The following is a 25,550-nucleotide window of genomic DNA, read 5'->3' on the forward strand; positions in this document are numbered from 1 at the left end:
GCTTTTGCTAAAAATGCTAAAACTTTTCACACATTTTCAGAACTCTTCGCCTGTAATACTTTCATTCCGGTAAAGTGTTTCGCGTGAAGAACATGCCAATGTTCTAAAAGCGGTTGATCTCGCTGCAATGTTAATTGATGTTTTTAAATATAAATAATTGGAAGTCACGTTTTCCGACATGTTTTATTAAACTTGTATTAATGCTTAGGCCCCAAGGTAGCTCTTAAAAATACATTACCATTTTTACCTTCGGTAGCTGGGTTAGAGCAGATTTAAAAAATTGTTGAAATTAAAATATTTTCCCAAACACAAAACATAAATTAAAGTCCTTATTGTCGAAATAAAATCCATTTATTAAGTGGTCTGATAAAATAAGCAATTCCAAAACTAATCGGCATGGGAATACCCCATATGCAACGGTAAGTCTTACAGATGCGCAAAGCTTAGGCATTTGTACAACACTGTATGCGGTCACACTGCGCGGAAAAATATAAATAAAAGAGGCGGCCGTCGGCAGAGCGAACTAATAACGGTTTGCGAGCAACAACGTTTCGATTTCGAGTGCGGAGTAAATTTTCCAAGTTAAATAGTGTTTAAAAGCCAAAAACGAGACCTGTTCGAGTCGCACCCATATATTGCAATATTTTAAAGGAGCTGCAACGATTCCCAGAAATAAATCTGTGGAAAGTGCTAGAAAAAATTAGAGAAAAACAAAAAACAGTGACGCGAGCAACAAACAGTCATCGAACGATTTATAGAATCCAAAGCATGAATCTGTCATTCGCTGGCTGCGGATTCCTGGGCATTTACCACGTCGGAGTGGCTGTCTGCTTCAAGAAGTATGCCCCGCATCTGTTGCTGGAGAAGATCGGAGGAGCATCGGCCGGTTCCTTGGCCGCCTGCTGTCTCCTCTGCGATTTGCCATTAGGTGAGTCTATTCCCCCGATTGCATGGGCGGGTTTTCTGGGACCATTTCCACCTAAAATTAACAATTGTAAAATTGTTGACATAAATATCACTAAGCAAAATATGCCGTTTAAAATGTCGTTATAGAGTTTTTAAAAACAAAAAGAATAACTTTTTCTTAAAAAAGTGTAATTTTGTTTACTATTTTGTGTGTCTGAATTTGATCATTGTTTTTTAATAGCAGACCCCTCAACTATTCGCAACCTCTCTGGAATATTTTGCTTTTTCTTTCCCCCATTATTGCGAATTACGTACACACGTACATAGGCAAAACAGCTGACTGCAAAAACAACCACTGGTCAGTTCAGTGACTCTGTTAGTGGGAGGGAGAAAGAGTGGAAGAAAGAGAGAAAGAGGGATGCTGCGAGGCTCAATATAAAATGCATTGCATTGAATTGATAAGCTTGTTTGCGTTTGTAGGTCGCTAGGAAGTCAATGGGGGTCTTTCATAATTGTGTGCGATAGTGTGTTTTTGGGCGTGTTTGTCCATATTCAAAGGGGGCTCGTCTGTCGAAAGAAAACTACGGCGCAGTTGAAAAACCTCACGAAAACAGAAAAACAAGTTTCTTGGGCCGGGACAACGCACTTTTGTAAAGCGGCACCCGAATATATAAGCAAATGGCCGGGCTATACAAACACACCAGTGGGCAAAATAATAGCGTACTTCACCAAAATAAAATCATGTTACAAAAAAAGTTTAAAAATTTTAAAGTCTTTGCGATTGGAGATCCGCCATTTCTAACTCTGATGGAATTTGTTCTGTTTATCTTATCTGAATGCAATTCATAGAATAATAATAATCTCTAAGACCCTATTATTTCGCCCCCAAACGTTTACATATAAACCTATTTTGATCGAGATGCTTGAAGGTCGTGTGTTTATTCATATATTTTGTTATGCTTAGGAGGCCCGTTCGTCGAAAGCCGCTCTAGGAATTCGAGGCAAAACTTGTGCTATTGTAAAATCGAATCTATATATAACTGAGAAATATATGTAGGCCTATAGCACAAGTTTTTGTTTTGTTTTTTACAATCTCTGTGTAACGCTTCGTTTGTATCGTGGGTATAAACATGTCAATCAATGGGGAACACAAAACTAGCGAGGGAGAAAAACAAATGTCAGCTGGATTACTCATGGCTACTGTGCAACGAGGTACAGATCATATGGCTTATCGTTTGACCAGGGTAATCGAGTGTTTTAATCTGGAATAACGTCAGCAGAAGCAGCAGCGTTCGATCGTTAAAATAATCAACCGATTTTTGTTTGCTTTTGTGCCAATGGGATGATCATCACCCTCGGGGCATGAAATGCTCGATTTCCCTTGACTTTGCCTCCATTCAAGATGCCACACAGGAAATACAGCATTCTAAATATTGGGGTTTTGACCTCGAAATGGAGGAACTGTAAATTTAAAAAAAAATGCTGAGTTATTATTTTGTTTTGAAATTATTAAAATCTGTAGAATATGGATGTATGTATTTACCTTTATGTATTTATGTTCATTTATTTCTTCAGTAAATAATTTTCAGTGTGCACCTTCAATTACTCTCTGGATTATTCCTTTTTGCATCTTCTGTTTTCCCGCTTTTCTCGTACGATCTTCTACCTACCTGATCTTTATCCTCAGCTGCTAGAAAGTTCGTTAGCCTGGCCAGCTGGTGCAGGTAACTCGAATTTTCCTGTGTTCAGTTGCCACTTTAATTGCTGCAATTAAATTTGGTCGGTTGCATTGTGATCTAGGTCTATTTGATTACCCAGCCCAGAGCGTGTCTAATTTGGACTTTGAAAGTCGTTATTCAGGGGGATTCGGGTTCTAAGTACAGGTTTATGTAAGTACAGAAGTGTTGCACAGACAAAAGGCGTTTTGTTCCGCTGGCAGTTTATATTTGTGAAAGTTTTAACTTGTTTTTGGTCTTGCCAACCGTATCGCACAAAAAGTCATTACAGGTATAGGATTAAATTTAGAAAAATTGGAAAGAAAAGCCTATTTTGTCTCATTTTTACCTGGGGTTTTTTAAGTACTCTTGTGTTAAGAACCGCAGTTTATACTCCAAGCTTTATTGCAAAGTGTCATTTGTATGTTAATTCTATTACTATTGCACTCCATCTTTTGTACTCGAAGTGTCTGCTTTAATTTAAGGGCTATTCAGGCAGAGTGTTGAAAAACCCACCTCATTTAAAAGTCACTTTATAAGACTACATATTCATTCATGACCGATCCTTTATGGCCCTATTTATCAGCTGTTCACCGCACTTCCTCTTTGTTGTTGGCACTCGAACCACTTGAACACGAGTTGGAAATGGCCACGCGAACTTGTCACATTATCGTATCGTATGACGGCAAACTATATTGCCCATATATCTCCCATTTCCTCCATTTCACCGCAAAGAGTTTACCCCTCTTTGATTATCGCGGTTTTTTTCGCTTTTTATCACGTTGCAATTACGAATCTTGCCTTAGTTACTGGGCACTTATAAACAGATCGTTATCAGCTAGTGGAAATTGCCGTGTTTTGATGGTTCATCCTCCCTTTTTCCGGTTCAGAGATCGAATAAGCTAAATTTCTAAATGCAAACATGTAAATACATACGACTGTATAGTCTGCGTTTATTTTTAGTGGGAAAGCCAACGGCCGACCTTCAGTTGAGTTCCTCAGCCAGTTCGGCTATCTGGAAATTTTAGAATTCTTAACTGCAATTCATTGTTCGCAAGCGAGCACGAACTTCTACATATATATTCATTGCTTATCGGTTTGATTTACCTTTATGGGCACTTTGTTATCATGGGGGAGTCATGTTTTGTTGCCGATTTCCGTCGCTTAAAGTCCAAATTGCGGGTGTATCAAATATTAGCTTACGTAGTATATGGACTTCTGAGTGGTGAGTGGTGATGGTTCGATTTCGTTGCAGCTGGTAATACGAATATATGAGTCAAGTGCAGTTTCGCGATTTAAGTCGCACATCTAGCTCTTTGTTTGATTCAGATTGATCGCTATCTACATATGTATATAACCGTACTGCCTATATGGTGCAGTCGATTGACGTATTTTTCATTGGGCTTAGTTTCCTATTCCCCAAGTTGATTAGAGCACAAAGCAAATACTATCTGCATATTTACATGGGGCTTGCAGCTGGGCTTTACACCCTGTACATAATGCTATCAGCTCTGCGGGGTCCTCTATATGTGGCGTATCTACCAATGATCTCCTCCACTCAATCAATCGCCAATGCAAATGGGGCTGTTCATCATTATCGAATGCATTATTGTTGATTGACACACTTTCTGCGGCACACAAAACTAATCCACGATAACACTTGGTCACGAGCCGTGTTTCGAATATATTGAAATAGAATAGGAAGGCTTTCTTCGAGGTCTCGAGATTGGTGAAACCTTTTTGTATTAAATTCAATCTTGACAAATGCCTAAAACATTAATAAATACCCCTATAGATAGGCTAAAACTGTTCAGTCTATAAATATCCAAAACTAAATACCATATTGAGCTATAGTATCTAAAGGATAAGTCAGCTAACAGATATTTTTCTGGTCTAACGGAATCAAAAATTGCAGCTGCCACAGTCCACTGACGAAATTCCATCCCGACTTTCTCTTCTTTTCGACCTCCTGAAACCACCCTGAAAAAAACAAAATATCCGTACGTTTCCCCAAATCCGTTGCCAAGTGCAGAGAATTCATGGCATTGCAGTGTGACCTATATAAATAAATGTATTTGTGGAACGGCTGCAAAAAGCGAACACAGAAAACTTATATAGTCAAGACAATAAGTATGAACACGCTGAAAAACTATAATCAAATGTTTTAAAAATGTTATAGATTTAAAAAAAATGGTAACATCATTTTGAAGTTTAATTTTTAACAGTAATCAGGGACTGCGTTTTAATTAAATATGATATGATTTTAATTAAATATGAAGTTTAATTTTTAACAGTAATCAGGGACTGCGTTTTAATTAAATATGATAACTATCAAATGTTAATTGGGTGATCTGCCAAGCATGAATATTTAACGACTTTATGCAATGTTTAAAGTAATTTAACTTTTTCCAATTGACTGAATTTATAAATGTTAGGCTCTAAAGATTTCGAAAAAAATGAACTCTACTGTACTATTTCGAAAGGGGCATCCAAAAGTAATAGAACTATGTATAAGTTTTCCCAACTAGACAAACTATTCTAGCGAAAGGCTTCTGAATATTTACAGATTCTATTTTTAGAAATAGGAAACAAAGAAGACTTACAAGTCACAAAGTCAACAAAGCGGTAGTGTAAACATAATTACTTTCCTCACTGTAAACATATGCACATACACATGTAGCTTATGTATATGTATGTGGGTAAACTATGCGCAAGCGGAAGAAGCAGAAAATTCAGATGTTCTCGTTTGAGCTCTTTGAATACAACCACAATATCACGTGATAAGGCCTAACATTTTTTTTTGGGCGCCCTGATCCCAAGGCGGTGCGAGCAAGATAGAGTTATATCGAGAGAAAAAGAGAGCTAAAATGAGAGCGTTTGGGGGTCATACCTCGGAAATGGGGGTGTGTGCCGCTCTTCCTCTCTTCATTCTTGTTGAAAGTTTGTTGCCTTTCCTTTTCCCATTTAAGCAACAACTGCATACGTCTGCCATTAACCCTCCCCCCCCTTGGAAATGCCTCGTAAACTTGTTTATTTATCCATTCAAGTCGAGCCCCCAAAGAAATTGTATTTTTGGTGCAGCTGCTTGTGTATATGAATCGACTTTGTTTTGTTGTTTTCCTCTTTATGTTGTGTACGGTTTCATTTCGTTTTGGTTTCCATTTGCCGTTATGCCCCCGGCCTCCAAAGTGGGCGTTAGTTGCACTTGACTTGCGGTTACGTTTGACGTAACACTATAAATTCCACAAACCATAGGTGTCGTAAAACTACAACTATTTCACTTTTGTACTTAATAGGTCATAATTGTAAATTAAATGTAAAAATTATGACACATATATTACTTAGTATGGGCTAAAAAAATTTAATCACATCGCTTTCAAGGGTAAACAAGCATTAAGCACATTGGTTTAACCCACAGAAGCCACGCCCATTTATTACTTGCCCTTTCCGATGCAAAACAAAGCTCACTTTTACACGCAGTTGTTATTTGCCAAAGAAAAACAGAAAAACAATTATTATTAAGAGTGCAGCACGTAACGCGATAGCGTTGTTTATTTGCATTTTCTTCTCTAGTTTTATTATTGTTGTTGACAATCGGAGGCGGAATAGCGAAAACAAATTTGATATACAACTGGGAATTGGGACCCCCTTGGGTTTCACGGGTTCTTCACGGGTTCCAAACTCCATCAATAACAATAGTGTTCAATGTCGTAGGTGCCTTAAATAGATTAACTGATAAGCGAACGTTATGTGACTTGTTTTCTAACTATGGTTATTCCCGATGATATGGAACCGATCGAGTGAAACTATAGTATGGCTGGGTTAATGATAGTTCGTAACCTTAGCTTTACCTAATTCCGCGTTTTTGTCTTGTCTGATGGCCTGATTTCGATTTGCGTCAATTTCCAAAGTATAACATAATTAAACATGACTTCGTGAATAAATTCTAACCTTATCACTTTCATAGGCCGTACCGCTCGCATCTAATCAAAATATTTGGAAAGTACTAGCGTGTGGCACTGCTGGGAGCTTGATTTCTTATCATGGCACATGCGAAACTTATTTTTATGAGGTCAATATTGAAAGTATGTTTCCTAAGTAGGTCCAATAAATGGTTTACTGGTTAACTCTTTAACCAAAAGATATGTTGCATAATATTTGTTTCAAGTTAACTAGTTTTCCAAATACAATATAATATTTATACTGAATGCATTTTTGTTTTCAATCAAATCCTTATCAACAGGTTGTCGAATCGTACGATAGAACCCTGTTATGAAACACTTACATTTTTTGCCCCATTGTTAAACTCAAGTTTAACCATATGGTGGGATCCATAGTTCCTTATCAGCTTCATAAACTGTGTTGGGGGTCGAGTAGCAAATAGAACAAAACAAACACTTTCAAACCACTCAAGGTTCGTACGTCATTTCCCCTCGGAAAATGACCAACAACAAGAACACTGCCAAGAGCACCACTTGACCCTTTGGATGACACAATGACGCAAAACCGGCGGACATCATCAGACGCAGATCAGCAATCGGGGAAACGCGAGATGAGATAGCCCTCTGAACCCAAAATTATGAATATTGTATAAGACCGATTAGCAAGGGTGCTTAATTTACAAGTGGTTTTTTCTAAGGCAATCGCTGAATTTTCTAGAACCCTTATCAGATTGATTGATTGATTGCTGTAAGTCCCATCCAAGTTAAGGGAACTTCCTAAGTTCAGTAAATTTCAATTATATTTAATTGATTTATTTGTGAAACTTAGACGGGTTAAGAGCTAGTTATAATTAAGGTTTAAATGACAATTTCAATTAACCAATTCCCACATTGTCTTTGTTTTTACAGGCAGCATGACCTCTGACTTCTTCAGGGTGGTGAACGAAGCACGTCGCTATTCCCTGGGTCCTTTCAGTCCCTCCTTCAACATCCAGACCTGTCTGCTGGAGGGTCTACAGAAGCACCTACCAGACGATGCCCACAAGCGGGTTAATGGACGTCTCCACATTTCGCTGACCCGGGTTTACGATGGCAAGAACGTGATCATCACGGAGTTTGAGTCGCGGGAGGAGGTTCTCCAGGCGCTGCTTTGTGCTTGTTTTATTCCTGGATTCTCTGGCATCCTGCCGCCCAAATTCCGAGGGGTTCGCTACATGGATGGCGCCTTCTCGGATAACCTGCCCATTCTGGACGAGAACACCATCACAGTCAGTCCGTTCTGCGGCGAGAGTGATATTTGCCCGAGGGACCAGAGTTCGCAACTCTTCCATCTGAATTGGGCCAACACCAGTATCGAGATCTCCAGACAGAACGTCAATCGGTTCGTGCGGATCCTGTTCCCGCCACGTCCCGAGTTCCTGTCCAAGTTCTGCCAGCAGGGATTCGACGATGCCCTGCAGTTCCTGCACCGCAACAATCTGATCAACTGCCGGCGTTGTGTGGCAGTTCAATCCACATTCGTGGTCTCCGAGACCGTGGCTCAGCCCCAGGAATTCGATCCCGAGTGCAGGGAGTGCAAGAAGCATAGAAAGGTAAGGATTTCCAAATAAACTTTGAACTTAAGTCTACAAATTTAAAACTTTTTGTAACTAATGTATTACCCAAACATAAACCAATATTAATTTATCTTCCCTATTTTCAGGACGCTTTAAGCTCAAACATGCCTAAAACTGTCCTGGATGTATTCCAAGACTATATCGAACAAGCCAATAAGGGTCTGGCCAACTGGATCTTCAAACATCGAGGTATTAAATTGCTTTCCCTGCCCGCTACAGTGCCCATGGACTTTCTTCTGGCCACCATTTCAAAGTAGGTTACTTTACCTTTACCTACCTTGAAGAAAGCTAACTTAACCCTTTGTTACCCTTTTTAGAATTTCAGCATTGACGCCGAAGCTTACCAAGCAAGCCAGAGTAATGGTGGAGGACTTTATTCTTCAGTTGAATAACGCCATGCATATGCGCCTGCTAAACAAATTCACGGTGAGTTTAATTACAAGCTTAGATAGGCAATTAAGTGGATTTAAAATTGAAATAAAAGATAAACGGGTAACCAAGGTGTTCCGTGTAGTATGATAAACATTTTGATGATAATCCACCAAATTTTGAATTGCACCATTGATTACTTTCCAAAATAATTTTGGAATAACTGAAGCATTTTTACTAATGTTTATATTTTATTTGCAGCTTTATGACCAGCCCCACTTTGATGCCACAGGACTTCTGCATTCCAGTCGCTTATACGGACCTCGAGTATCCATTCTTGTGGACGAATGGTAAGTTCAACTTGAACAAACCTCCCATCACAAAAATCTTACTAATAATTATTATATTTACAGTGGAGCCACTCCCCTGGAGGACGATGTCGATAACTTTGAGCATGTCCTCAAGATGACCACGCACAACGACGCTCTCTATGCCTATTACTACACCGACAATAATACGAACAAAGTGAAAGTTACCGAGATCTTCGATATGACGGGGCACGACGAGCTGGCCACCGACCTGCAGATATACGAAGGCTCAGTCGAAGATCACCCCAATCCCCACCAGCACAGCCACAATACGGTGGTCAGCGAATGGAATGGCGTCGAATCAGGTTGGTAGCCAAGCGAAAACCACTTTTTCAAAACCAGAAATCACATCATTATCTAGACATTACGTATCATTTGCAATTTGAATCAACATAAAACATTTTTTGCAGTACAAATTATGCCCACGACTCCTGAACTACACGACGTAGCCTTTTAAAGCACTATCGCACTGTTACCCAAAAAAAATTATACGACTATAAATGCACTCCCATAACCTTTCACCCAATCAAGCATTAAGTCTAAATTTAAAATCATTGGCAGGTAAATGATCGAAATTTTCCATCGGCTCAGGCTCGAAAATTTCATTTCATTTAGTTGACCTACTGGAATAGCTAAACTAATAAATGTATTTCTTTCTAATGATTCACAGACTTTTTCATCGATGCTCAGTCTCCGAATGTGGAGGATAGTAAAACAACAGCGCCACAATTTTCCCGCCTGGAACTGGATCTCGATTCAGACAATAGTGTGCTCAGTGATCCCGAGGTGGACCAGACTTTCAACACCTCCATGCGCAGCACCGATATGTATATAGAGATTGATTGAGACGGGAGGAAAGAATTTGGGGGTCACATATTAGAAACTGTAACGAAACATCTCCAAAGCGGCTCGTAGCAAAGCGAAAAGCCTAGTAGCGTTTCCATTAGCCTAATTAGTCTTAGTACGACCAACGTATGTACCTAACTTAACTTAGCCGTATGCTGCCATTGTATCATCGCCAGTTTGTAAGAGGCAATTAGGACAATAATTGCATTCTTGTTATTAGTCACCCCTCACACGACTTGTATTACATCCAAATCCCATATGTGTTTAGGCTAAGTTGATAATGTATAAACAATAAAACAATAAACAAGATTTACAAAATTCGCATTTATGTGGGTGGGTCAAAGTTTTAAAAAAGAAAAAATTTAGTTTTTGTTCAACGATAAAAGAAAAGTTTATTAGTTTACAATTTTTCGAAAAAGTCATTTTTCGGATTTTTGGAGGGGGTCACATCATAAGAATGCGAAAAGAATGGGGTCTGAGGTCTCTCCTTCATTGCGTTGCATACTTCCGACTGAAATTATGATACCCTCTGCAAGGGTATAAGAATTATGTTATCCACCCTCCGCTTGTCCTTAAATCTTGTTATTAAAATCTTAAATTTAAAAAAAACGTTTCAAAACCGTTATACTTATCGATACCTTTTTTAAACGATAACAATATTAAAGAATCGATGCGAAGTGAGTACCTTATCGACTCCTACACTTGTTAATTTTTGCTTTATATTCAGAGTACCCTAAAACGGTCACACCTTGACTATTATTTTCTTGTAGCCGATTTGATGTTTTGATTTTGGTTAATTAATTGCAAACACTTAGTTTAAATTGTGTGTTTAGTATATTAAAAAGTGGCAATCACACGATGGAGGCAGTTCCGCGTTTGCATATGCTGTGGTTCGCCCTAAAATCGAGTCCCGAAGGAACCTCCTTTGCGGCTTTGAAAAAGGTAAAGAGAGTGCGGTGAAACGGGGAGTGCAATTAATAAAGAGAGTCAGCAAAACAAAGAGGAGCCCCAATAAGTTAAACTTAATTATCGGTCAGGCTGGGGAAAATGCGTTGTTTTTGGCTGTTTTTTGGCGAAAATATAACTGCGCCTCCTGATGCAATTGCATATTCCAATGCTCCCTTCCATTTTCCGATTTTCGCCACCTTTTAAGCCCTCTTTGTCTGGCGGCTGAGTCATCGCCGTCATCTGATTTACTCGCCAAACAATAAGTTATAAACAAACATTGGTGGGAGTTTTGATGGTAATCGGACACAGGCCTTATTTACTTTATAGGGAGCTTTAACTTACTACGAATTTTCAGTTTTAAAGCAGATTGAAGACAAGTTATAGAAGATTAAAGCCTAACAGATGTCGTTAAATTTTTAATATGGAAAAGGTCAGGTGGGAACGTCTAAACCTTTTACAAACAATTATTAACTGCAATACCCATTGGACTTTCATTAAAATTTATCAGCGGGGGAGTATTATTTCTGGATATATTTATATTTGTATTATTCAGAAATTTTATATAGACATGTAATATAGAAATGGGAGTATAAAAAACTAAAAACCAAAAAAATCTCCTTAGTACATTGCGGAATTCTACCATGAAGACCCCGAAGCCTACTCCAAGGAGGTTCATGCATTGGAAACCCTTCGGAACCAGGCGATGCGCACCACCAAGGATGGATCACCGGTGATGAAACGCTACTATTGCCAGCTGCACGCCCTCCAGAATCGATTCCCCCAGCTGGCGGATCGCGGGATCTTCACCTTCACGTGGAAGGATCTTTACCACAATGCCGTTCACGAAGTGAGCGACCTGCGATTCGAACGGGCCGCTGTCCTCTTCAACATTGCCGCATCCCACACTCAATCGGGAGCTTCGGTGACCCGTGGCGATGTCGATGGCATGAAGATGGCCTGCACCCACTTCCAGGCGGCTGCTTGGGCCTACGGAGAGCTGAGGGAACGCTACGCCAATGTGAATAGCGGTGGGGATTTCATGACCCAGGAGCTGCTGGTGTTCCAGCAACAAGTGTGCTTTGCTCAGGCACAGGAATGCATTCTGGAGAAGTCACTGATTGACAATCGGAAGCCACATGTTGTGGCCAAGGTGACGGCCCAGATTGTGGTCTACTATGGAGCTGCATTGGCTGCTCTGCTCACCGGAGGAGATGAGGGTCCGGTGGCCCAGGTCATCGATAGCTCTGTTTACAAACTGTGGAAGAAGTACGTTCGCTTCAAGATCAACTACTTGAACTGCATCCTCTATCTCTACCAAGGACAACATTCCGAGGAGAAGCGACAGATGGGCGAGCGAGTGACGCTCTACCAGGTGAGTAAATATTGCAGTATTAATGATAAATCCTATAGTAAATATATACTATTTAAAGGCCTCTTGGGACAAACTGGAGGAGGCGCGAAAGGAGTCGAAAGGTCTGCCCGATCAGCGCGAAATCAATGAATCCCTTAGCTTCACTGCAGATGTTGTGGAAGCAAAGCGCAAGAACGCCAAAAACGAGAATGAGTTCATTTACCACGAGGCGGTGCCGGAACTCTCCACCATTGCTGCGGTTCAAGGTGCCAATCTGGTCAACGGAATTGGCTTTCAAGTGACCGATGAGGAGCACGCTGGACCGGACATCTTTGCCCGATTGGTGCCCATGAAGGCACACGAAGCCAGTTCTTTGTACAGCGAAGAGAAGGCCAAACTGCTGCGAAAGTATGGAGCTCTGCTGGAGGAGAAGGACACCCAACTGGAGGCCTACATGAGCTCCCTGACTCTGGATAATCTCAATATCAACGAGGAGCAGGCCAACAAGTTGCCTCAAGGAATCGTGGATCGATGTGCTGCCTTGAATGCCAACAAGACTGCTATTAGCGATCTTGTGGAGGCCATGTCTCAGCTGGCTGAGATTACAGCCGATGTGGAGACAAATCTTGGCGAGATCTCCCAGATGCTCGAGGCGGAATCGAAGGCAGAGCGGGAATTCCAATCAGCCAGCGGAGTTCAGAGAACGCCAAATGCTCATATTACTGAATTATCGCGGGAGTTCCAGAAGTACAGTGAAGCCCATGCCCGGGCTGGGGAATCCAATAACACCCTGAGAAAAGCCATGAGTCTGCATGTGAATAATCTAAAAATTCTGGCCAGACCTTTATCGGAAATCCAACAGCTGATGCCCAAACTAAGTTCGGAATTGAATACCACCGAAATCTTTAGGGATGTGAAGCTCATCCTCAACAAAGTCAACGAAATGAAGGCCCAGCGAGCCCAATTCCATGCGGATTTAAGGATAGCCATTAACGAGGATGACATCACAGGCAAAGTAATTGCACATGGTGGCCAGGAGGGTCTCCAGGCTTTGTTTGCCACCGAGCTGGGCAAGCACGACAAGATCACCGAACTTTTGGATCAGAATATGGTGGCTCAAGCCAACATTCTGCAAGCTCTTACTGAAAACTATGCCAAAGCGGCACCAGTTTTGAAGACTCTTCAAGATGTGAAGCAAAAACGGGAGCATTTCTACAGCTCCTTGGCTGCTTCGTATGATGTCTACGAGGATCTGCTGGCCAAGTCCGCAAAGGGATTGGAATTCTACAAAAAGCTGGCCGGAAATGTGCAGAAGCTACTCACCAGATTTAGATCAGCAAGAGATGTGCAATCCGAAGAGCGACAGCAAAGGATGCAGAGCGTCAAGGCGGCCACACCACCAGTGGTCAGTAAACCCATTACGGAGGTGGCTCCTTCGGGAGCGGTTAGTACCACACCGAAACTGAGGGATTACCTTAAGGCCAAGGCAGCAATGGCAGATGCCTCGAATCCCGCTGCAGCCGGTTTCGTGCCCACTGTGCGTCCAGTGCCGGTGGGCTCCGAGAATCCCACCCAGGCGGCTTGCTCCTATGCGACCGCACCACCGAATGAGCCACCACCGCCGTACAGCCTCACCCAACAGCAGTATTTCGATCCCAGTGCCGCTGGCTACACGAATCCCATGTACCAGCAACAGCAGCAGCACATTGCTCCTCCAGCTTACAAGGCGCAAGCATCTCCGAATTCCCAAACGCTTCACGGGGCAATGGCTCAGATGAATCTGCAGGCACAGCCGCAGGATGCCAACCAAGCGAACTTGCCTTATAGTTACGGTTACCCTGGTGGAGCAGTGCCTCCGCTGGCCTATGCCCCACCAGGATCAGCACCCGCGAGCTCTGCTTCTCAAGGTTTCAACGTTCAGCAGCCTTTGTATGTGGCCACTTCGATAAATCCCATTCCGGTTTCGAATTCAAGCGAGTTGCCCTCTTCCCTACAAGCACCCTTTGTGGTAAACCAAATGGCCAATCAATACCAGGGAATAGGATACCCTCCTCAGGGACAGTCCTACCAACAGGTTGCTGCTCAAACTCAACAGGTGTCCTATCCACCGGGAACCTCTGGTTATCCAACTCCTGGCTATCAAAATCAAGCGGCGCAGCAACAAACTGGAGGGTATCCCCAATCTCAGACACCACAGCAACAGGTGGCGGGTTATCCGCAGCAGCCACCAACAGGATATTCCCAATCCATGACGCCTCAACAACCTGCAGGATATCCCCAGAATCAAACACCACAGCAACAGGTCACCACTGGTTATTCTCAAAGCAAGCAAGCTACAGGATTTTCCCAAGCACAGACTCCGCAGCAGCAACATTCGGGATATCCACAGACGCCGCAGCAGCAGACCACAGCTGGATATCCGCAAACCCAGACACCTCAACAACAGACAACAGGATATTCACAGTCACAAACACCTCAGCAACAACCAACGGGATACCCACAATCCCAGACGCCACAGCAGCAACCAGCAGGATATCCACAATCCCAGACACCTCAACAACCACTCGCATATCAGCAGCAACCATCCGGTTATCCACCACAGCAACCAACGGTTGGACTTGCTCCTCAGCAACCTTCACTGTTTCCATCGCAGGCTGTCCAAGCCTCACCTCAACCCATTCCAGGTCACCAATCCTCGCCACAGAATGCTGGGCAATCCCTGCAGTATCCACAGCAGTACAGTGATCCCAATGCAGCTCCAGCCTCCGCACCTGGAGCATCTCCTGTTCCGAATCCTGCTCAAGCTCAAAACGCTGCGCCAACATCATCGCAAGCTGCAGTTCCTGTTTCGCCACATCCTTCTGCCAACTACAGCAGTTATTCCAATCATCCTGGCTACAGCTTCAATCCTCAGACCGGACAATACGAGTACAGTAGTGGAGGAGTGAAGGGATCCCAAGGATCACAGGGCTACCAGTTCAGCCAGAGCGGCAAGCAGCAATCCGTGGGCACCACCGACTCAGAGCTCGCCAATCGCAGCAACACGGCCACGGGATTCGATGTGAGTAATATATATCCATCTCCATAAGGCTTCTAATTCAAAATGAAATCCTTTCAGTCACCTATTGTATCCCACACCAAGGCCAATCAACCAGCCACGGACTCCACTTCAGCGGAAGGGGAAAAGGAGTCAACCAACTACTACTCAGCTCCCTATGGCTACCATACCAACGTAACTCCCCAGCCGCAGCCCACTCCCACGCCTCCAACGAATCCCACGAGCTCCATTTACATGCAATGCGGAGCAAGCAGCACGGCTCAAACTCAAACGACCAGCAGTGGACCTCCATACGCCTCCTCCACAGCTTCTGCTAAGGTGGAACCGAAATCGGAGGCGGTGGCTCCCAAGGTAACCAGCAATGTGGATCTACTAAGTGACCTGGACATCGACTGCGCCGTGGCTGTGCCGCCGCCAATGTTGCCACAACCTGTGCTTCAGCCGCAAGTTGTATCCTCGCCAACTCCGCCACAAAGTCAGGTTTCAGCTCCCAGTAAAGCAGAGAATGTTGTGGAGGTAAATTATAATGTTTTCCTTTGTTAGATTTAATCTAACATTTTGTTCTCTTTCAGCCTGTTGTTTCCACTTCTCCTGAGGTTCCTCCAGCTGCAGAAATTACTGCAATTCCAGCATCGGTTTCAGCCACTGCGAAGTGCACCAGTCTGGACAACCTCTCCAATTGCTCGGACCTGAGTTCCCTGGAGAATTTCGACTGGGACTCGGTTTCCCTTACACATTCCGTCAGTGAGAAGCAGCCGAAGGCATCCCCAGCCAATGGCCATTCGAACAATTTTGCATTCCAAGCCGAAACATTCACCGATGAAAAGACCACGAAATATTTCCAAAAGGAGGTCGAGAGCTACGAGAAACTACTGGAGAATCTGCACGTGAAGATGCTCAATGGGAAGACCCAACTGGGGGCCAAGTGGCAGGAGTTGCAGCAGAAACTGGAGAAAGAGGCGATTGCCAACAAGCGGTCCACGACCATTGCGAAGTTATTCCCCGAGAAGAATCGATCCCTAGACTGTTTGCCCTACGATCATGCTAGGGTGAAACTGGACAAGCAGACAGATGACTATATAAATGCGGCCTACATGAAGGTGAGTAAGCGAATGAGGATCACATTCTTTGATACTAATATAATCTCTTTTTTTTTAAATTAAAACAGAACCTAAGTGCCGGCTGTCCCAACTTCATCATTGCTCAGACCCCGCAAGCGAATACCATCAACGATTTCTGGTCCATGATCTGGTCGGAAAAGTCACGTACTGTGGTCTGTCTACATACCACCAATGAGGTAAGGTGTCTAAAGTAATTTATAAACAAGTTTTAATTATTTTTGTATATTTTTTCTTAGCTTTTTGATCCCTATTGGCCACAGACATTGGATCAGCCCACTCACTACGATGACTACACCGTGACCTGTGTGAAATTGCAGCCACTTAGCCACTGCACCGAGTACCAATTAAAACTATCCATGCACGGAGCAGATGGAGTGCTGGATTTATCTCTACTGCAGCTGAAGCAGTGGACCAAGGGGTACATGGCTAAAATTTAATCAAATTAGGAACTTTGAAATATAATCTATCATATTTTATTAGCGCACCTGCTCAACTTCTGGGAGTGGCTCAAAATGCTCTGGAGACCCATCGTCAGCGCTGTCAAGCGGTTAACTCCCCCAACTCGCCGCTCATTATGAACTGTTTGACGGGTTCAGAGCGTTCAGAACTTGTGGCAATTGGCGTATGTGCCATTATAGCCACGCAGAATAAGCAACCGATTCTAATTAGTGAGTATTATAATAAAATTACAAATATGTATACAGTTTAAATCAATTTAATTACCTTATTGTCGTTCTTTTTGAAGAGTACTTTGTTTGAGTAATACAACAATATAATTTATTTTGCTCTTTCTATAATAATATATTCTATTAATATTTTAGATACCGTTGATGTTTGGTCGCGCATTTGCGCACAGCGTCAAAATTCCCTGAGGGATTCAGCCATTCTGGAACAGTCCATGCAAATTGTGCTCTGCAATGCCCACAATGTGCTTAACAAGCGTAAGATACCTGCAACTATTAATATATATTTTTTGAAACTCAAATGTAATAATTTTGTGGCTTTGCAGGTGGCATTATGACCTCATATCAAATGAAGATGGCGCCGCAGGTGACTGCCAAGGAGCAGCAGGAGACCAAGGATCCGCTTAATGAATTGGATGCACTTTGGAAGCTGAAATAAACGACTGAATCAGCCAATCAACCAATTGCGGCAGATAACTAAAGATATATGCTTAATCAAATCGAGTATTTATACAACTATTTAACTGTGCAAACCTATTTCTAACGATCTGATATTGTTGCAAACAATTTAAAGCAAGTGAAAAGTATTGAAAGGGATAACGAAATCTTTTTTTTTTCAACTCAAAAGTAATTGTCTTTTTCAAATGTTATATAAAGTGTATTTCAAAGCGAACCAAATCGTGATGTTAATGGGATATTGTCAAGCGTTTCAAACCACTCTTTACGAGTATATTAAATATCATTAAACATAACTAAATATTGTCAAACATTTATATCAATAAATAAAACACTGAAAATCAAATGCAAGTAGAGAGCAATCGTTGTAAAAAAAGTCAAAGAATCGATTTATGCTACTCCATCATGAAGGTGATCAACATTCGCTGGAGGATCTTTCTGCCTGGTCTGCTGGTGGTTATTTATTTGCTGAGTGCCCTGGTGATTTTTGGAATGGATTTAACTGGCATTCAGCCGGTGGAACCGCGAGTTGCAAAAAACCATTCAAATGTTGAAAGAAGGAGTCGAGTGTTTAAAAGAAAAATTCGTAAACCAAATTATAAATCCTGGGGACGGTTGCATCCGAGCTCAGAGATAAAGCCCCGATATCGGTTTAGTGGTGGCAGAACGGCAGTGAAGTTCGTGATTGGAGTGCCTACTGTTTTGCGACCCAGAACGAACTATGTGCTTCCGACCGTGTACAGTTTAATCCAACAGATGACCCCAAAGCAAAGAGATAATTGCCTCATTGTAATTTATGTGGGTGAAACGAAGCTGCAGTTTGCCAAGTATATAGTCAAGACCCTCCATGTAAATCATTCGGAGCATATGCGAGCGGGTCTTATCGATGTGATTGCTCCACCACTGAATTACTATCCGAACTTTTCGAGACTGCACATCACACTCCACGACGATCCGAAGAGGGTTTATTGGAGGACCAAGCAGAACCTGGACTATATATACCTGATGTCCTATGCCAGGTCAAAGGGTTCCTATTATCTGCAACTGGAGGACGATGTGAAGTCGAACAAGGGATTTCTGGACTACATTGAGAAGTTTGCCATCCTTCATGGGAATTTTCGGTTTGCCCATCAACCCGATTGGATTGCCATAAGCTTCAGTGACCTGGGATTCATTGGGAAACTGTTTCCCACCTCGGTTCTTAACTCTTTTGTTGCCTACTTGCAGTTGTTTTTCAATGATCAACCCATCGACTGGCTGCTCCAGAGTTTCGTGACCCTGCAAAGCTGTCGCTGGGATAGTATTGCCGATCCGAACTGCCAAATGGACTACGAATCCAGACTGATTCGTGCCGGACAATCGCAGTTCCAGCACATGGGTGAGTTGTCCTCGCTGGCGGAGAAACTACAGTATCGAAAGGATGGATTCTTCAATCACAATTTGGGAAGACAGCGCATGCAACATCTGCGACAGCCGTTCAACCTCATAGCTTCACATCGAAATGCGCTCTTGAAGCAGGATCTCGATCTCAAATCGGGCGAAACGTTTATCTGGATTTACATGCCTCAGATGCCCAAAATGGTGAAGTACCTCATCAAAAATCAGTTCAAAAACACGCAGATTCGTATCAGAAATGCCAAGGATACGGCGATTAATTTGGCGGAGTTCAATGTACATTTGGTGAAGGAATCACCCACTTTGGAGAAAAACAGTTCAGCTACAGAAGAATGTGGTTTCGTCTTGTGTCACACAGTTTTAGGACACGATGAAAAAGATTTAAATAAGGAGGAGCTACCCTATAATTATATGTACTACTACATCAAGGAGGAACCCGATGGTCTTAACTGGTTCCGTCGATTTCTTTGGGCTTCCAATGGATCTGTCAATCATAAATTGATGTCCTCATCACCACATTTAATCCTTGTCTGCTTGCAATTAATTATTTTATTTATTTCATAGAAAAAATAAAATAAAACCACTTCAAAATGTATTTTCAAATACTTGAATTATTTATTAAGCTTATACACACATTACACGCATATATTTGTTCGTCTTGTTTGATTTCGATTAAGTTTTGAGTTGTCCCAACGGCTTATGCATATTGTAAAAGTAATTTGTTTTGCAATAATTCAGCTACTATCATTATGGGTGTTTTTGGGTTCGATTCGTGGAAGGGGAAGCCTATAATGTCAGCTAATGTATAATTCAGTTGAATCACTATCAACTATTATTGTTGCTTGCTAATTGGTTGCAATTTGGCAAAATGAGTTTTTTTTTTCGGGGAGAGCGAGTGCCGTAAATTCTTGCTGCTAGTTGCCGCACACATAACACAGGGATATATAAAAATATATATATTTATGTTCGTATGATTATGCAATAGTAAGTATATGCAAAACATTTCTTTAATTTGTTCAGTTTATCGAAAGCAGTCTACAATATTTGTTACTTTATATATAGCGGCATAAACAGAAACAAATGGGATAATATTTTTAAACATCGAACTCAAGATATATATGTATGCCACTATATATTACAATTCTCGTTACTCAACAGGAACCAAGTTTAAACAATCATCATTCATGTTTCTTCGTTTATAGTTTTGTCGTAGTCTATAAAAAATTTGGCGTTTCCAATTAGTTAAACCAATCATTAAATTTCTCAAATGTATATAAAAAATGTTCTCTTTTTTTTTGGAATTTGGTTTTTCAGTTGCTAATCAGCGTTGTTTATATTTACGTGTATATATAATTTAGGTAATTCGTTTTTCATTGTTATGCAAAAATTATTAACAAATCACAGTAAAAAAGCAACAATGCTAAAAATCGTTTCGTTATATTATGCTGTAATGTTTATGTTAATGCATATTATATTTATGTAGTTATGGCTTCATGTTCAAGGAGGTGGCTATATATAACTGATTTAAGCATGCTGGATGAATTCATAAAATTAACATAAATAATTATTAGATAGTGGAGGAATACTTTTAACCAATAAACTTAGGTGTGTAACATAGATCGATAATGTTGATTATTGATCGAAAAGATTTCAGCGAGTTCGAGATTCTTGATCACTTGGATATTCAGCAAATGGAAACAAAATTAATTGGAATGTGTGTTTTTTTCAGCTGCCGATAGAATGAGGTTAACACTTATAAATAAAGCAAATTAAATCGTAAATCGTTATGTAATAATATAGGGAAACCGCATCAGTTACATAGCCCACAACTTGATCCGCACAATGTATATGTATATCAATAGGTTTAACCACCACGAAAAAATGGAAGGGGCACTTGGAGTATATCAAATCCATATGGATATACGCAAAAATACACTGATAGCTCGGGGACACTAAATAAGACTCATGGCGGACTGCAGGCCGAAAATATTGCAGAGATTTTTTGTAACGCTTAAGTTAAAGAAACCCTAACAAATTGGTTCTGGGGGATAGTCGCCATATCATCGGTCTGCAGTCGAATATAAATCCTATAGCTAGGGATAATCACTTACAAGTTAGCGAGAGAGCAAGAGCGTTACGTTCTGGGAGATTATTTACACATTGAGATATTCGAGGGTAAAAGCATCATTCGAAAAATATACACACAGATGTACAGACATTGGGTTGGATCGACATTGTTGCAATGCAAAAAAAAAAGGTGAAAAAGTCTAGTAATCAAGTAGACAATAAATACATCTTTGTATGCAAAATCAAAATCATTTGTTAACGATTCTCAAGAGATTCGCAAGCAATTAGTTTGGATTCCCACGACTTTTTCGCAACGCCATCGACCCAATCCCAACAGATATAGACAAATTGTGGATGGGGATTAGATTGGACATTAACCGGAGGAGGTTCTTAGGGGTCCACTGGAGTTCGCTTCCTATTCCTCCCAGTCCTGTCGCTGCCGGTGGCGATGTAGCAATCAGCTGCCCGCCACAAACCGCGGCTTTGCGGCATTCGTCTCCGACTTGGGATCGCTTGCCCACTCCTGCAGCTCAATCTCACTAAGCAGAGCCCAATTCTCGCTGTCGCTGTGCACGTGGAGGCGCAACTCCTTGATGGGACCGATCTTCACGTCCAACAGACCCTCGGCCACGCCTAAACTATCGAAGGCACCCACCACTAGATAGCCATCCGTGGTGGTGTTGTAGTTGCTCCAAACGGAGGAGTTCTCGCTCAGCGTGTCCACCGGCAGCAGCTCCACCGTGGTGTTGTAGAATCTGTCCGACGGATGCTCCGAGTTTCCACTCCTGAACAGATAGCGCCTCAGTTGCGTGGGTCGTTCGAATATAATCTGCACCAAGTCGCCAGGTTGCGGCAGCAATCCCCAGAAGTAGGATTCTCCCTTGTAGGCTCTTTTTAGGAGATAGTTCTTATACGGAGCAATGTTGGACTTGACCAAAGCCGGCGGATTATGCGTATGGGCATAATACTGAGGCACCTTGCTGCCAAACTGCTTGTCCTTCAGCTTCTGGACCTTTCCCTTCAGCGAGGAACTGGTGCCAATGTGCTGGAATAGGGATTTCCGAAAGTGCTGCCAGTACTTTGCCTTCTCCTGGTTGCAATGCTTCTGATCCTTGTCCGTTCGACAAACCTTGGACTCTATAAAGTAGGTAAGCAGCCAATCCACTGGTTTGTCATTGTAGAACATTTGGAAATAGGTAATTAGGTAAGGCAACTCCGCACTCTTGAACATCTTGCCAATGAATCCCAGCTGACAGAAGTCCAAAACAAACCAGGCCGGCTGATCGGGTTTGGTCAAGGCGCTCTTGATCAAGGCGAATTTCTTCATTGTGGTGATAAACTGCCGCTTGGTCAGGATGTCGTCCTCCAGCTGAACGTAAAAGGTTCCCTTCGAGTGCGCATAAGCCATGAGGTAGGCGAAGTCCAAGTTCTGTTTGCTGCGCCATTTAACCCGCTCCAAAGGATCGTTTAAGGTGATGCGAAGTCGCTCGAAGTTGGGATAGTAACTGGGAGCAGGTGCTATAATATCAATCAGTCCGCTCTCCACGTGCTGCTCGAAACTCGTCTCGATTTGCCGAGCAATAAACTGCACCGATTCCAGATCCGTTTCGCCAATATAAACAATGATCAGCGTTTCGTTCTGCTCCTCCTCGTTCATGTTCTCGATGAGATTGTGGAGGGTGCCGAGGAGGTAGGACTGCTTCTCCCGCCGCACGGTGGGCACGCCCAGGACGATGCTGACATCCGAGCGACCCTTGCTTTGCAAGTACGCCGGACGCAGGGAGCCCGCATCGTCGAGGAGATGCGGCAGGAAGTGATAGGCATTCGGCAGTCGGATGTTCTGACTCCGGGCCATTGAACCGTTGGCCCCACCACCCTTGCTGATGTGCGAGGCGTTCCGCAGCAGTTGCCTCGCCTCGGGACTCAGGCCGTCGAGCAGATTGACCACCGGCAGGGGAGGTGGCGGCGGCGGCGCAGCACTGGCCGCCGTTCCATTGACGGTCTGCAATTGGCCAAGGTACTGGGAGAGCAGGGCGACGTCCTCCTGGCGGGCACGGTACATCGACTCCAGGTACTGCAGCCGCATATGGCATTCGGCCAGCCGCTGTGTCAGCGACTGTTCGGTGGATAGTTCGGGTCCCATCACCATCAGGATCACAATGCAGGGCGCCAGCACCAGGACCGTCACAATCAGCATACAGTTGCGCTGCCTAATCTTGAACATCTTTCGTTTCGGCGCACCCGCACCGGGATTTCTTCGCTAACTACTAGATTAATTGGCTAACTGTTTGCCTTTGGGCTGCTTCGTCGCTTCTGCTTCCGCTTCTGGTTCTGGTTTTCTGGCTTTCGGTTCTGGCTCGGTCTCTGGTTCGTTTCGCTGGCGCCGTTCCCTTGGGCCGGCTGTCATCCTCATTCCTCCAGTGACTAATGCAGGCGCTGCAACAAAAGCAATGCGTTTAGTTTTTACATGTACATTGAAAGAAAATATTTCAATAAAATATAACTTGAGTTCTCTAACTTAAATTGTACCCAAATATAGTTGAAGTCAAATATAAATCTTTAGATTTATGAGTCCGCCTTCCATAACTCAACTTGTATAACTAAAAGGTTTTGCAAACGAACTAATTTTAGTGGCAATAGTAATTATTACTATAGTAGAAAAACTTTGCCTATAAATAACTAATTTATACGGCAGATGAGAGCTGGAATTATTCTTATTACTTTTAAATAGATCAGCATTCCGGAATATTATTCTCATATTTAACTTGAGTTATTCAACACAGCAGAACGAAAGGTTTTTAATTTGTAATTTAAAACCTTATCTTAATTTATCTTTAATAAGGGCAAAAATCCCAACTGGCTTTTAATAGGAAAAGCAAGTGCTTTGTATATTATAGTAGATTGGTATATATTTATTTTTAAAGTGTGATGTGGTTTGGCCCTTGGGGTTGGGGGCCTGAAGGTCGCACCGTTTAACGGGTCTTTGTAGCCGCATTTTGCCTTACCCGAGTTGGATTAACGACGTCGTCGGTGGTGGCAGCTGTCGCAATTCTCGCCACATGACCTGGCCGTGGGTATAGAATAATAATAATTGTTATGTACTGTGCACTCGAGACGATGGCAGGCAGTAGACGACTTAGACTTACATGGCCAAGAGCCCGGAAAGCTTTGTTCTCCTCCTCGCCGCCAAAAGTTCGATCGGTGGGTCTGGAAATGGGAAGGAAACGCTCTTTACTACTTGATAATTGCAATCGTTGGGCTTGGCAGTGCTAAAACAGGGTATATTTAGCATTGCCCGGTTTTATAGAGCCAGTGGGTGGTCCCTTCGGGCTTTGCTTATTATTGTGAATTATTCACCAAGGATTTAGCTAAGTTAATTAAAGAATATAAAGCTTCAAATAAATGTCATTAATGAATTAATTTTAAAGAATTACTGCTAAGAAATAACAAAATAATTTTGAAAAAACTACATGGGTAAAAATTAAGATAAAATGAAAATAAAGAAATAATTTTTCGAATGGGAGCTACATACGTAATTCTTGATTTTTTTTGGTCAGAAATTTACTGTAATAGAAACAACGATTATAGTTAAAGGAGTTTCTGTAAAGTGACTCTCCTGTTGATTCCTGATTAGGAATACAAATGTTTATTGTTTTTACGTAAATATCTCACGGCACATCAACCATATGGTACAAATCACTTCACAACAAAAATGAAATGTCCTTAATTCAATAAATCAATCCTTATTATTAGCCACCAGATTTTTTATCCCTGTATTCCAGGTATTAAGTTTTCGATATCGAAAATCGTTTTCAGCAATGTGCGAACATTAACAATGTGGGGTCTAAATTTTCGCACTCCGTTTAGCAGACGTAGGCGAAAGTAAACAATGGCCCGAAAAAAAAGATAAATAGGTAAATAAACAGCAACACCCAAAAGTTCGCACCCACGCACACACACACACACACAGAAACACGCACAGCCCTATTTACTCACACTTAATTGCAGCTCAAATAGGCAAGTAAATGAATTAATAAGCACTTAAATAGGAACAAATTGAACGCAGTGGCTTTTATTTATCCATCTATGGATTTTGTACGCTGGGTGTTGTCGCCAATTCGCCGTTTTTTCCCTTTTTGGGTGCTCCCCGATTTTTCGCCATACGCGTTTTTCGTTTGCCGATTTTGCTATTACATATTTTCGTTGGCCCGCCGCGTGCGTTATGTAAATGTAAATGATGTAAATTGTTGCAGCACTCGCGATGGCGATTGTTTAATGCTATATACAGCGGGGAATTGTTTCAACGCCCGTGCAAAAACAACAACAAACGACCATTTTGTTAGTAGTTCATATTAGCCTCTCTGGTAGCCGTTCTTTGGAACTAGTTCGGTTGAGTCTTTTAACCTGGTCACCCTAACGCTTATCGATAAGAGTAAAAAGTTAAAAAAAATAATTTTTATATTGAATTTAACTTATAAGCAACCAAAGTTCCAAACGAAATATTTCTGACATTGTTAAATTTTCTTCTTCAGTTATTTTTATTTAAAAAAGTTACACTCTTTTATGAATTTTAACAGCTACTCATCACATGTAAAATAAATGCTGATTGTAGACAAATTTGAACATTTACAAGCATCCTTGAAAACAAAACTTCATATTAATATTGGATTCGTAAGTAATGGTTGTATTTTGTGAAATAATTTGAATTTA

At 42.0% G+C, this 25,550-nt stretch overlaps 4 protein-coding genes and 1 long non-coding RNA gene across 6 annotated transcripts; 3 read left to right on the top strand and 2 right to left on the bottom strand.

Moving 5' to 3' along the window:
- Positions 1-507: 507 nt before the first annotated feature.
- On the top strand, positions 508-10,070 carry LOC108087557 (patatin-like phospholipase domain-containing protein 2). Of its 2 annotated transcripts, none has more exons than XM_017184982.2 (7): positions 508-928; positions 7,472-8,154; positions 8,265-8,431; positions 8,496-8,604; positions 8,809-8,897; positions 8,961-9,220; positions 9,586-10,070. In XM_017184982.2, exons 1-7 carry the CDS (start codon positions 769-771, stop codon positions 9,759-9,761), a joined length of 1,644 nt encoding a protein of 547 aa, XP_017040471.1. In that variant the 5' UTR covers positions 508-768; the 3' UTR covers positions 9,762-10,070. The 2 variants fall into 2 exon arrangements, with proteins under 2 accessions (XP_017040471.1, XP_017040472.1); XM_017184983.2 differs by lacking the exon at positions 9,586-10,070 and adding an exon at positions 9,326-9,392.
- On the bottom strand, positions 2,141-4,834 carry LOC108087558. The gene is made up of 2 exons (XR_001771181.1): positions 2,450-4,834; positions 2,141-2,367 (listed from the first exon to the last, which is right to left on the bottom strand). It is a non-coding gene; the product is annotated as an uncharacterized LOC108087558 (long non-coding RNA).
- Positions 10,071-10,474: 404 nt separating the features above from the next.
- On the top strand, positions 10,475-17,724 carry LOC108087498 (tyrosine-protein phosphatase non-receptor type 23). Its single transcript, XM_017184894.2, has 10 exons — positions 10,475-10,703; positions 11,332-12,081; positions 12,140-15,121; positions 15,179-15,634; positions 15,691-16,218; positions 16,287-16,415; positions 16,476-16,657; positions 16,720-16,907; positions 17,061-17,180; positions 17,249-17,724. The coding sequence occupies exons 1-10, from the start codon at positions 10,620-10,622 to the stop codon at positions 17,359-17,361; spliced, it is 5,532 nt and encodes a 1,843-aa protein (XP_017040383.1). The 5' UTR covers positions 10,475-10,619; the 3' UTR covers positions 17,362-17,724.
- LOC108087500 (alpha-1,3-mannosyl-glycoprotein 4-beta-N-acetylglucosaminyltransferase A) lies at positions 17,724-19,368 on the top strand. The gene has a single exon (XM_017184896.2). It carries the CDS (start codon positions 17,724-17,726, stop codon positions 19,335-19,337), a length of 1,614 nt encoding a protein of 537 aa, XP_017040385.1. The 3' UTR covers positions 19,338-19,368.
- Positions 19,365-25,191, bottom strand: LOC108087499 (alpha-1,3-mannosyl-glycoprotein 4-beta-N-acetylglucosaminyltransferase A). Its single transcript, XM_017184895.2, has 4 exons — positions 24,837-25,191; positions 23,987-24,047; positions 23,846-23,904; positions 19,365-23,276 (listed from the first exon to the last, which is right to left on the bottom strand). Exon 4 carries the CDS (start codon positions 23,062-23,064, stop codon positions 21,298-21,300), a length of 1,767 nt encoding a protein of 588 aa, XP_017040384.1. The 5' UTR covers positions 23,065-23,276; positions 23,846-23,904; positions 23,987-24,047; positions 24,837-25,191; the 3' UTR covers positions 19,365-21,297.
- Positions 25,192-25,550: the final 359 nt, after the last annotated feature.

This window comes from Drosophila ficusphila, unplaced genomic scaffold (genome assembly GCF_018152265.1).
Source record: "Drosophila ficusphila isolate 14025-0441.05 unplaced genomic scaffold, ASM1815226v1 contig_286, whole genome shotgun sequence".
In the NCBI taxonomy this organism is placed as follows: domain Eukaryota; kingdom Metazoa; phylum Arthropoda; class Insecta; order Diptera; family Drosophilidae; genus Drosophila; species Drosophila ficusphila.

Excerpts from the sequence above, each read along its gene's own strand:
- LOC108087499 (XM_017184895.2), bottom strand. The coding sequence starts at position 23,064 with ATGTTCAAGATTAGGCAGCGCAACTGTATGCTGATTGTGACGGTCCTG.
- LOC108087500 (XM_017184896.2), top strand. The coding sequence starts at position 17,724 with ATGCAAGTAGAGAGCAATCGTTGTAAAAAAAGTCAAAGAATCGATTTA.
- LOC108087498 (XM_017184894.2), top strand. The coding sequence starts at position 10,620 with ATGGAGGCAGTTCCGCGTTTGCATATGCTGTGGTTCGCCCTAAAATCG. Across the intron at positions 15,635-15,690 it reads AAGCAGAGAATGTTGTGGAG|CCTGTTGTTTCCACTTCTCC; the intron begins GTAAATTATAAT and ends GTTCTCTTTCAG. Across the intron at positions 16,658-16,719 it reads CTGAAGCAGTGGACCAAGGG|CGCACCTGCTCAACTTCTGG; the intron begins GTACATGGCTAA and ends ATATTTTATTAG.
- LOC108087557 (XM_017184982.2), top strand. The coding sequence starts at position 769 with ATGAATCTGTCATTCGCTGGCTGCGGATTCCTGGGCATTTACCACGTC. Across the intron at positions 929-7,471 it reads CCTCTGCGATTTGCCATTAG|GCAGCATGACCTCTGACTTC; the intron begins GTGAGTCTATTC and ends TTGTTTTTACAG. Across the intron at positions 9,221-9,585 it reads ATGGAATGGCGTCGAATCAG|ACTTTTTCATCGATGCTCAG; the intron begins GTTGGTAGCCAA and ends AATGATTCACAG.